The sequence below is a fragment of the Drosophila takahashii genome, chromosome 2R, assembly GCF_030179915.1.
Source record: "Drosophila takahashii strain IR98-3 E-12201 chromosome 2R, DtakHiC1v2, whole genome shotgun sequence".
Taxonomy (NCBI): Eukaryota; Metazoa; Arthropoda; class Insecta; order Diptera; family Drosophilidae; genus Drosophila; species Drosophila takahashii.
Window position 1 is genome coordinate 12,310,634 of NC_091679.1, and position 12,796 is coordinate 12,323,429.

The following is a 12,796-nucleotide window of genomic DNA, read 5'->3' on the forward strand; positions in this document are numbered from 1 at the left end:
AAACAAAAATGTTTTGATGCAAAGTTGTTCCCCAATCAAAATTAATAATAACTGCAACAAAAAAATGTTCAAAATATTTTTCCTTGTATTTTTTAAGGTTTTTTTGAAAGGAGACATCTCAGTAAAATTTTGTATGAAAATGAAGAAAAAGCGGCTAAAATAGCTATTTTAAAACAATCTTAAAAAATACAAGGAAAAATATTTTGAATTTTTTTTTTTTTTGCAGTTATTATTAATTTTGATTGGGGAACAACTTTGCATCAAAAAATTTTTGTTTTAAGCCCCAGGAAAAAAGTTGAAAATTTGACTTAAAAAAAAAATTGTCTAATTTGCCCACTTTTCAAAGGGTGCTTAATTAGTTAAGAACATTTTTGTGTCATTTAAACGGAATTGAAGTGCTCTTTTCATAGGGGACAAAATGTTTATATTATAAGTTCAAAATATGACTACAGTTAACATTCAAATTTGTGAAAATATTTTTGACTTGGTTTGCAGTTACACGTCCCTTTTATACGGTCGTTTTGGAAAATGTAATCTAACTGAACCACATGAAAAGTGGGCGCATTCAAAATTTTAAAGTCACAGCAAAGTAAAAAAATGTTCATTTGTGAACAGCGTTTAAAAATTAAATAAAAAAATATTTTCTTCTACAGTGCATTTTTGATCCAAAGACACCATATGGGGGGTATGGTATTTAATTTTTTTTTTCGATTTTTTTTTATTAATGTACAACACGTTAAGAATGTTGTGTTAAAATTTCATGTCAATCGGATGAAAATTACAAAAAATATGACCATTTGAACGAGGGGCGGTCCCAGCCGTCCCCTATACCTATTCAAAACTTTAAATCGTTCTCCTGAAAAGTATGTTTTTTTAAGTCGGTGAACATTGTCCATCGAAATCTAATGTACCGATCGTTCTGAAATTTTGCACATAATTTCTGTACCTAAATCCGCAGGTAATCAGGTCGAGCTTTTTTTTTAATTTTTTTTTTTATTTAATATTGACTAATATTACTGACGATATCTTAGCTTTTACAGAAACTTGGCTGAAACCAGAGATAAACGACTCTGAAGTTCTGTAAAATAATTTTAATACCTACAGAACCGATCGGCTTTCCCGTAGGGGGGCGGCGTCCTGATTGCCGTTACCTCTACCCTAAATTCTGAGAGAATTTACTCTCATGTTTACATTGAATTTATTTGTGTGAAAGTTACCCTCAAATCCTTATCTATCTTTATTACATGTTCCTATATTCCACCTGGCTCTGACCTTATAATTTATGAGCAACATCTAGCTGCTATTAAATCTATTCTATCCTTTCTTTCCAATAGGGACCTTTTGATTGTTTTGGGTGACTTCAATCTCCCGGATTTTTCTTGGTCCCCTCCTACTGACTCACTTGTCGCTCTACCTTTATCCGCCCATGACTTTGTGGATGGCCTTTTAGAATTATCGTTACAGCAAGTTAGCTTTATACGAAATTCTTTAAATAGACAATTAGATCTTGTGTTTATTTCAGATCCGTCTGAAGTCACAGTATCTAGAATTGACGCTCTTGTGGTATTAGAAGACCGATACCACCCAACTATGGAATTGACACTTTGCCTCCCCTACCTTGATACCACCTCTCCTTTAGTTTCTCCAACTAAAATGAGATGCTTTCGGAAATGTGACTATAATAAACTTAACCTTATGATTTCGCAATATAATTGGACAGATCTTTATAACTGTGTGGACATCGAAAGTGCAACTGAACTTTTCTATAGCATTCTAAACACTTTTTTTAATGAATGCATTCCTGAAAGGCTTCCTCCAAAGCCGAACAGGCCCCCTTGGTTTACAAATGCGCTTCAAAGACTTAAAAATCTTAAAAAAAACACTTATAAAAAGTATAAAAAATCGGGTAAGCCATCCGATTTTTCGAAATATGTTGTGGCTCGATCTGATTTTAATGTCCTTAACAGTCATTGCTATTCTATGTATTTAAATCGTTGTAAATTTGAATTTACAAATGATCCGAAGCAGTTTTATAACCTTATTAACGCCAAGCGTAAGTCATCAGCTTTGCCTTCATCTTTTCGTTTTAACTCAATGGAGGCATCAACAGATTCTGAAATTGTTGATTTATTTGCCGACTTTTTCCAAACTACTTATAGCTCCTCTTCATGGTCAAAATCAAACTACCCTAATTCCTTAAATAAGGCAAATTGCATTTTTTCCCCTATAATAACCGAAAGTTCTCTCTTAAGAGATTTAACCACAACAACGCAAACTTATTCTCCCGGTCCGGATGGACTTACTGGGTGTGTGCTTAAGTTTTGTGCATCAACCATTTGCAAACCTATTCTTAAGCTCTTTCATTTGTCTATTTCATCATCAGTTTTCCAACTATCTGGAAGGACTCTTTTATTATTCCACTTCACAAAAAGGGTGCGAAGGCGGATGCCCAGAATTATAGAGGTATTTTTAAATTGTCGCGAATTCCAAAAGCCTTTGAAAGTATAATCACGTCTCATTTGCAACATTTATGTTCTACGCTAATATCACCGTGACATGGTTTTGTTTGGCGAAGATCGACTACTACCAACCTACTTGAATTACCATCTATTGTAATAAATGGACTTAACAATTAAATGCAGACTGACGTTATATATACAGTTATATATTCATTGAAGCCTATGACTCTGTTAACCACTCCACTATGGGAAATAAGTCAATTTTTTTGGCATAAAATCAACTTGTTTTAAAAATTATTTTTAAAAATTAAATATATTTTGTGAATTTACATACCCTAATTAGCCAAGAACAGTTATCTAAGATTTTTTACTAACAACACTATAGAGTTGATAAGCGAACAAAATCAGTTGTTCGATTGACGTTGTTGTGTGCGTAAATTAGTGAAAAATCTTTGCAAACTTTCAGTGCTTATTTTGTGGAGCAACAAAATGGTTTATTATTTCTGATCATGTCAAATCGTAGCAAAGGTATTTATAAATGTATCTTAGATTACATGTTTTGATTATTATGGCTTGTTGTCCAACTGTGAACTGTTTAAAATGTTTATCTTTTTAGCTTAAAACTAACAAGTTTTTTTGTGTTCCGTGGTGTACAACTTATAAATGGCACAAAGTTGCAAAAAGGTAAAAACGCAAAGTTATTACCAAATGTATCCTTAATATCGCAAAACTAATGATTTTTGCAACTTTTTGCACGTTTCTTCAAAAAACTGACTTAAATCCAGCAACTTATAAACATTAAAAATTGAATTTATAGAAAGGGAAAAGTCAAGTGAAAATCCTGGCTCCAAAGGGCTCAAATAAAAAGAAGCTGGACCCCCGTTAAAGCTAAAATTGGCATCTGCTCTTAGATAATGTTTCACTTTTCTTGAACATGTCAACAATTTTTTTTTTGTTGACAAATTTTAAAAATTATCGTAATCCGAAAATATTTTACCGTCTTACCAATAAAAATACATATTTTTTAAAATACCTGCCAATTAATTTGAATATGCGGCGTGGGCGGTTGATGAAAGCAATGGTTCGATTCAAAAAGCAACAAAAACCGAAATTACAGCTTTATCTTAATAGTATATATAAAAAATTTCTAAATTGTATCTCTAAACCTAGAGTTTATGCCAAAAAAAATAGACTTTTTTCCCATAGTGCACTTCTTTATTTTATTCAAATTAGATTTGCTTGGGTTTTCATGTCATCTATTAACTTGTATTTTAAGTTATTTGAATGCGAGGACTCAGAGGGTCCCGCTGCTGCTTCATTGTTTATTAACGATCTTCCCTCTATCATAACACATTCTCGTGTACTAATGTTTGATGATGATTTTAAGCTTTGTGTAACATATAATAATATAGAGTCTGCTTTTGGCTTACAATTACTGGCTTTCAGTCAGAAGTTTGCAACGCAGTGAAGGAGACGTTTCCGATCAGCATCACTAGACGTGTCGATCTATCCATGTCCGTCTGTCCGTCCGTCTGTCTGTTTCTACGCAAACTAGTCTCTCATTTTTTGAGCTATCGGGATGAAACTTTCCTAAAAGTCTTTTTTCTATTGCAGGTAGTATATATCAGACAAGTATATCTTATAGCTCCCATAGGAAGGATGGGAAAAAACGTTTAAAAAAATTATAGCTTCGGTGTTTTCTCAAATATTACCTTCTACTCTTGGGAATATTATTTTTTATATACTTCTGAATTTTGAATTAAAAATTTAAAAATTATTAAAAAGAAAAATTATATCTTTGTTTATTTTTATTACATTCTCTTCTACTTTGGGATATGACTATTTTTAAATATTTAAAAGATCATATAGCTGTCATAGAAACGATCGAAAAATTAATGTGAAATAATAGGAAATTTAACATTTTTGCGATTTGTAAATTAATAGAATGATCTGCAAGGGTATATAAGCTTTGGCTTGCCGAAGCTAGCTTCCTTTCTTGTCAAGTATTGTGTGAGTATAACCTTTTATAATTGAACTGCAACGTAATGATCTTTCTTAGGGGTACTCCTACGTTTATATATATTCAGTGAAAGATTTAGGTGTTCTTCTGGACTCGAAGCTTAAATTTGACTGCCACATAATGTCAACTGTCAACAAATCCATGAGTTTTCTTCTGTTTATAAAGCGTTGGTCTTTGGTTTGGAGCCCACAATGCCAAGTTTACATTGACCGTATAGAGTCGGTACAAAAAAAATTTGTGTCAACTGCTTCAGCAATGACCACAAGGCAAAGGATCGCCGAGGCCGCCCGTGTTTAAAGTGCGACAAGAAACACCATACTTTGTTGCATCTGGAAACCACATCAGGTGCATCATCAAATCAACATTCACCTACTGTAGGTGCAGCAAGCAACAAGAATTATAACTTGCTGGCCACAGTGAAAGTATCAGTGAAGGCTAGCAATGGTCAAGTTGCTACCTTCAGAGTGCTGCTAGATTCAGGCTCACTAATAAATCTGATTTCCGAACGAATGACTTCAGTACTATCACTGAAACTTCATGGAAACTTTATGGAGCATTGGAGGCAATCCAAAAACCAGTAGAGCAAGAACAAATGTTCAAATAAAATCAATGCATAACGCCTTCACTCAAGAAGTTGAAGCCTTTGTCCTACCACACATAATAGCTGATCAACCGGCGCATCAGTTAAATACGTCAAGCCTACAAATCCCAAGCAACATAGCTTTATCTGATCCAAATTTCAATAAGCCAGGAAAGATTGACATGCTTATCGGAGCAGAGCACTACTATTTATTGCTGCTGCTGCTGCTAAACCAGACTATACTAGAGGCAGGAGGACCAGTTCTTCAGAATACAAAACTTGGATGGTTCATTGCCGGAAGGATCTCCTCAGATCACGATTCAGCGGCGGTCTGAGCCGCCGCAGAGTGCAGACTACTGGACTCTAGAAAATCCAGAAAGCGTAGGAAACTTGGGAGTGGTAAAGGATGGCAAATTTGTTGTGAAATTCCCATTTTCTGAACAGTCTTCAGCCCTGGGGGCATCACAGAAAACAGCCACGAATAGATTTCTGGCTCTGGAAAAAAGAACGTCACCTGAAGTCTGGAAAGGCTACGAGGACAACATGGATGAATACGAAGCACTCGGACACATGAAACAAGTGCACCAAACAGATATACCCGCTAATCACTACTTCATTCCACACCACTGTGTGCTAAAGCCGGAAAGCAGTACAACAATGTTGAGAGTAGTATTCGACGCTTCATGCAAAACAACAAGTCTTTGCGCAAAGCGAGCTATTTACAGCAATTGTGCTTACAGCGAGCAATTTAGTTACAGCGGACAAAGAGAAAATGTATCGGCAGGTGTGGATACACCCTGACGATCAGTAACATCGTCTGGAGAAAGAATCCATCAGATGATCTTAAATTTTACGGGCTCAAAACCGTCACATACGGTACAACGTCAGCCCCATTCGTAGCAACAAAATGCTTAGATTACTTGTCCGAGAAGGCAAAGAATCAATTCCCGCTTGGATCGTCTGTTCTAAAGCACGATTTCTACGTAGATGACTATTTCACTGGAGCAAACAGCGTTGCGGAAGCAGTCCAAATTCAAATATTGTTACCATCCGGTTTGAAGCTCCGAAAATGGTGCTCCAATAATGGGCAAATTCTAGCAGACGTTCCCAAAGCAGACACCGTCAAGCTAGACGAAACATTGAAAGACTACAGTATGGATGCCACAAAAGGATCAACTGTGTGGGCGATCCCAGAAAAGCGAGGCGTCAATCATCACCAAACGCGTGGTAAGTTCCGAGTCAGCACAAATTTTTAACCCATTTGGACTCTTTGCCCCCGTGGTAGTAAAGGCAAAAATATTTGCCCCGCCTTGAACTATGTGCTGCGCTGTTGGCCGCTGAACTAAGACACAGAGTAAGAAAGGATTTGCGACTACCGATCAAAAGGGCTTCTGGATACTTCTGGACTGACTCAACTGTAGTTTTGTCCTGGATAAACGCATCGTCGGCCGCATATTACACGTTCGTCTCGAATCGTATAGCAAAAATCCAAGCTGTCTCAGAGCCCTCTCAATGGCAACACGAGTCCTCGGCAAACAATCCAGCAGATGTGCTATCAAGAGGAATTGCAGCCAGCAAATTATCAGAACATACTCTCTGGCTGTATGGACCACTTTTTTTACACGGTTCAAGTGGCAAATGGATCAAGATGCCCGTAAGCGGTCCAAGTGATCTTGAACGGCGAACAAAACAAGTGAGTCTTCCAGCATGTCAGGATCAGACAGGGGAAGAACTCTATAATTGCAACCATAGCAATAGTTTTCAAAAACTATAAAGAATTGTGGCATACATGATGCGTTTCTGTTACAAAAGAAACAGATCAAGTACAACCTCCCTAGGCATTGGTGAACTAACTCACGCTCGTACTATCATACTGCGCACCATTCAGAAAATTGACTTTGCATGTGAGTTTTTTTTTTTTTTTTTTTTTTTTTTTTGTTAGTGGTGGTGAAAAGCATTGAAAGCCAACTCGGAGCTGGGCTAGCTTGCCGAAGTCTGGGACTCTAACCCAGTAAAAACTCCACCCCCTCCCCGCTTCCCCGGCGGTACTGCCGTTAGGTATTACTTCGCCGGGGGGGGGAATGCCCTTAGGGCTCTCTAGGATTCTATCCTATTGGAATTTCGCAGTCTTTCTGCGATGCGCAGTTTTTTGAGTACTATTGTGGCCATGTTGCATACAGCAGACCAATTTTCTTCTGAGTCAAGCATAATATCCACCAGGTTACAAGCGGCTGGCGTCCTCCCAACCCTCATGCTCAGATCTCTTCGTTCATTTTCAAATCTCGGACAGACAAAAAACACGTGTTCTGCGTCTTCGTTATCCGACTCGCAGAGTGGACAGTGCGGATAACTTTCATGCTTAAACCTATTTAGATAGTATTTAAAGCATCCATGTCCTGTCAACAGTTGCGTTAAGTAGAAGTCCACATGTCCATGCTTCCTTCCCAGCCATCTCTGCAGTTCTGCGATAAGCTTATACGTCCAACGTCCTGTGCTACTTCGTTCCCATCTCTCTTGCCACTTCGCAATGGTAAGTTCTCTGCACCTTTTCCGTAGGGGTTCAGCAGGTGCGATTCCAGAGCTGCCTGCTCGGATCTCCACTGATTCCAGTGCCAGCAGGTCGATCGGTATGATTCCCGATATTACCAATGCCGCATCATGGGATACCGTGCGGAACGCACAGCATACCCGCAGGGCACACAGCCTCTGCACGGAGTCGGCTTCTTGCATATAACTTTCCGTTTCAGTGGCTCGGGCCCATATGGGAGCAGCGTACATCAGCGTCGATGTGACAACGCTTACCAGTAATCTCCGACCTGGTTGCCTCGGTCCCCGAGTATTTGCCATAATCCTCGAGATTGCGGCCGCGGTCCTACCTGCCTTGCCACTAGCGTACGCTAGATGATCTTTGAAGGTTAGCCGGTGGTCAATCATGACACCCAAGTATTTTAGGCTTGGGCGAGATTTTATTGTGGCTTCTCCAATTTTGATAGTTGCCGTCTCTACTGCCTGCCTGCTACTTATCAGGACTGCTTCCGTCTTGTGCGCTGCCAAGGTGAGTCCCTTGGCGTCGAGCCATGCGCTTGCTCGTTTCCCAGCTTCGTTGCAGATCCTCTGCGCATCTGGTAGTTTCTTTGCAGAAACTACTATGGCTACGTCATCGGCAAAGCCAATGAGTCGTGCCCCTTCGGGCATCGTGATCCTAAGGATCCCATCGTACATGGCATTCCATAACAATGGGCCTAGGACTGATCCTTGTGGGACTCCCCCGCTCACCCTGTGGGTCGATTGCCCGGAATCAGTTTCGTACAGGAGCAGGCGGCCTTCAAAGTAGCTCGCTATTACTCTCTGTATATACATTGGAACATTTAGGTTTCTCAATGCATTTAGAGTGTGGTCCCAGCTAGCGGAGTTGAATGCGTTTTTAACATCCAGCGTTGCCGCTATGCAGTACTGCTTAGTGCCGTACAGCCACCTTTTCCCCTCGATGGCTTTATCTGCGATTTCACACAGTTTACCGACGGCGTCAATGGTAGATAGTCCCTTCCGAAAACCGTACTGCATCTCTGAGAGGCCGTTGGTTTCGACAAGGGCACCTTCTAGCCGGGAGTGGATTATTCTTTCGAGAATTTTACCCACCGTATCTAGCATGCAGAGTGGCCTATATGAAGAAGGATCCTCCGCCGGCTTGTCCCCCTTTGGTATGAGTACCAGCCGCTGTTGTTTCCAGCGACTAGGGAACACACCTTCTGTTAGGCATGCGTTATACATGTCAACATACTCCTTTGTGTTTGCCTTTATGGCAATTTTAAGGACTTTGTTCGGGATGCCATCTGGTCCCGGTGCCTTGTCGTCCAGTATTGTCTTCAATACCCGGAGGACTTCTTCGGCACTTGTGAGCTTTATGCTCGCCGTGTTCACGATCTGTGAGGTTCGCGCCATACTCTCTTGCTCTGGGAATAGTGTTTCCACTATCCTTTTTAGGGCGACTGGGCATGTCGGCGATGGCCTACTAAATACCCGAAGCCGTTTTGTGACGAGTTTATATGCGAAGCCCCATGGGTTGGAGTCTATTTCTTCGCATATATTGTTAAAGCACCTGCGTTTGCTTTCTTTTATGGTTTTTTCCAGGGCTCGTCTTTTTTCCCTGAAAACTAGTTGTAGTGCCTCAAAATCGGGCCTTCCTCTTGAGCGTTGGTATGCGCGTCTTGCCCTGTGGCAGTCTTTCCTGGCTTCCGCAATGGATTGGTTCCACCAGTATGCAGGTCTTCTTCCTGATGGGTTTCTTCCCTTTCTCTGCATAGATGCATCACAGGCTAGTTTGGTGTAGTCTGCGATGTGGTTTGCCCGTTCTTCAGCTGAACCGCTAGTGGAGAGGTCCTCGAAGAACATCTGTACCATCTCCACGTCTAGCGTTTCTATTTTGTACCCTGCCATGGTCCTAGGAACCCGTGGTGGGCCATTTCTGGACTTTATCGTGCAGATTATTGCTGCATGGTCACTACCCATGTAGGTGTCACTAACCTCCCAGCTGGAGCCCGAGGCCAATCCAGCGCTCACAAATGTGAGGTCAATGATGAAACTGGTGCCAGCTCTAGAAAAAGTCGGTTTCGTTCCAGAGTTCAGCAGCACTAGGTCAAGTGCGGCGAAGCTCTCCAGTAGCGCCTTTCCCCTCGGATTTGTTCGGGGAGAGCCCCAGTCGGTAGCCCAGGCGTTAAAGTCCCCGGCTATTACAGCTGGGCGATTTTCCCGGGCATCTTCTGCAATCCCTTCAAGTGCAGATATTGCCTGGCGAAGGCTAAGGCTTGGCGGCAGGTAACAGCTATAGAACGCTATACCATTCACATGGGCCCTAGCGAAGCAATTTCCGCTTTTTTTCCTGCTAATCTGAAGCTTCGGATTTCCGCAGCTCCATATTGCCGATTTTTTGCTATCATCTGCTAGCCATTCTCCGGAATTTTTATTCCTGTATTGCTCGCTTATGAGTGCAATGTCTACGTTTTCCTCGATGACATTTTGCTCCAGCAACAATTGGGCAACCGCACAGTGGTTTAGGTTTATTTGAAGGAACTTCATTTACCCCTAAGCCCTTGCATGGCCCTCCTGAAGTACGGGCATTTCCCACTCATTGTTGGGTGGTCGCAATCCTTCTCCTTCTTGCGTTTGCAGAGCATGCAGCAGGCCTTTGCCTTGCAGCCTCTGGCTTGGTGCTCCTTTGCGCCGCAGTTGTAGCAGCATTTTGTGCAGTCCTCTTGGATCCTGCAGTTCCCTGCTATATGGCCAAACTCCATACACTTAAAACACCTTTTAGGTGTTATCTTTGGGCGGATTCTACACGAAGTCCAACCCAGCCTGATTTTTCCCTTCTCTATGAGCCGTCTCCCTATGTCAGGCATGACTCTAAGTGTTGCAGTTTGCGTGCCACCGTATGCCGTCCTTAGACTCATCACCGCGGATTCTGGCAGCTCCACATCGAACTGTGATTTAACCGCACATAGAATGTCCGTTTTCTCGGTGATCTCGTCTATATCCTTTACCTCGACCAGCATTGTCTCAGTCAGCGCTCTGACATCAACATTGCTGCCCAGGACCGCCTGCATTGTGTTCTGAAGCTCCGCGGTTTTTGGGTCAGATACCTTGTTTAGGAGGATTAGTAATTCCCCCTTAGCTGTGCGCCTGACAGCCTGTACGGCTTGTCCTAGCTCTTTCAGCTGCGGTTCAGCCTTAACCTTTTTAAGGATGTCCGCATAGGACCCCCCAGAGGAGGTGGCGATCACTATCGCGTCATTGCGAGGCGGTCGCATCCTTGGTTTCCTTGTCTTCTGTCTAACCTGTTGCCATTCCTCAGGCTTCTTCCCAGGTTTTTTGGGCTTGCTGGTGCTCTCTGTCCCAGCGTGTTTCCCCTTTTTAGCACTTTGGCTGGCATTGCTGTCCGGTGCCTTGTGCATCGCCTTTTTTGCCGGTCCAGCTAGCGTTTTCCCAGTTTCTTGGCCCCTGGGGCGCTTACTATTTCCGCTCGCGAGCACTTCTGCGCAGGTTTTATTGGCTGTCTCCTTAGCCTTTTCCTGTTCCTCGATTATGCCCTGCACAGCCGACAGGACTTCCCACTGGAGATAGTCGATTTCATCGACAATATCCCTCATGGGGTTTGTTATGGAGCGCTTTCCGTCCATTAGCCTCTTCAGCTCCCTGGCCTTCGATCCCAGGCCGGACAGCTGTTTTAGCACCTCACCCTGCTCTTCGTCAGCAGCTTTTGGGGTGCTTTTTCCTCCTACTGGGGGTGTGCCGGGCTGCTTGCCACCGCACTCCACCCTTTTTTCTGGCGATCTCGCCATCGCGGTGCTTGTTGTGCCCCCGATCCTCTGCCCGACATTTTCCCTGCCTGGAGGATTCAGTGCGTGTGCATTGGTTTTCGGGGATGTTGGACCTTTTTCCCGCAGTATCCTGCTGGTCTTCGATCGGACACAATTTAAAGAAAAGAAAATAAAAATAAAATTTAAAATAAAGAATTAATCTTAAATATTAAAGAATAAATATATTTCAATTTTTTTAAAAGTACCGCCCAAATTCAAAAGAACCGCCCAGTATTTCCCTACGTGCAACGGCACACACTTACGTGCTTGGCCTGCACCCTGTCCGAAGCTCGCTGCTATGGCACCCGCAGCCCCTTTCGCACACTACGATCAGCTGATCGCGCAAGCGCTTTCCACCACTGAACGTGTGTTTGCGAAAATAAAAGCGCGAGTGAAAATTTGGCAACAACTAACAAACAACGAGTGGAAATTTATAATAGGAGGCAGAGACACCTCCCCTCCCTCGCCTATGACCGGCCCCTGCCTGGCCGCCAAACCTGTTGGGGATACAATTCCCAGATGTCGCCCACGGCCTCCTGGCCACCAGAGGATGTCCAGGTACTTGTGCTGGTTCTCCTAGCCGGATGGCCGGCTGCGCTTTTTGATTTGTGCTGAAAACTAGAAGGGTTAGACGGAGCGATTTTAAGACGCGACCGCACTCTCTGCTTTCTCAACTCTCTTTCACTTTGCATGTGAGTACAAGCAACTTGTTGCCCACAAGGCCGTGGACAAATAGAGCGCTCTCGTCTCTCTATCCCACATGACCGGCAAGGATAGCCTGATCATAGTCGAAGGGAGATTAGAAGAATCTAAACTCCCGTATAACGCAAAGCATTAAATCTTGCTTCCTTACAATGATCCAATAGTTAGAGTGCTGTTGCGAGAAATGCATGAAGAGAACATGCATTGCGGTGCGCAGGCGTTAAGAGCCATTGCCAGATAGCAATACTGGATTATCAATGATAAAACAATGGCGAGAAGCATTATACACTGTTGTGTCAAGTGTACAAAGGCACGGCCCAAACTAATGCAACAAATCATGGGCAATCTGCCAGTGTTGATTACTGAGGCCCAATTTGGATTCACCATAAACTCCTACCTAGCAAATAATTAGTTTTACTTTATGTATCTTGACTATTCGTATTTTGACCAGCATGTATTTTTAATTGTCTAATGTAAAATTGTCTTTTTCTTTGTCCACGATTTCGTTTATTCGCCCAAAACGGGGTACGGCTCCGCGCGTAATAAGCATTGCTTGGTGTCGTAAGGGCCACTTGATTGTACTGAACACAGTACATCAACGTCCAAATAAAAAAAAAAAGAGACCAGACAAGGCGTATATTGCAGTTTTCTGCTGTTTTGCTACGAAGGCAGTACATCTAGA

At 42.3% G+C, this 12,796-nt stretch overlaps 1 protein-coding gene across 1 annotated transcript; it reads right to left on the bottom strand.

Annotated features, from left to right (window-relative positions):
* Nucleotides 1-9,227: 9,227 nt before the first annotated feature.
* LOC138912125 (uncharacterized) lies at nt 9,228-10,135 on the bottom strand. The gene is made up of 2 exons (XM_070211983.1): nt 9,424-10,135; nt 9,228-9,355 (listed from the first exon to the last, which is right to left on the bottom strand). Exons 1-2 carry the CDS (start codon nt 10,133-10,135, stop codon nt 9,228-9,230), a joined length of 840 nt encoding a protein of 279 aa, XP_070068084.1.
* Nucleotides 10,136-12,796: the final 2,661 nt, after the last annotated feature.

Bases quoted from the DNA above. Each gene is read 5' to 3' on its own strand.
- LOC138912125 (XM_070211983.1), bottom strand. From the start codon at position 10,135: ATGAAGTTCCTTCAAATAAACCTAAACCACTGTGCGGTTGCCCAATTG. The intron at 9,356-9,423 runs GTTCAGCTGAAG...GCATCTATGCAG, and splicing joins CGAGGACCTCTCCACTAGCG to AGAAAGGGAAGAAACCCATC.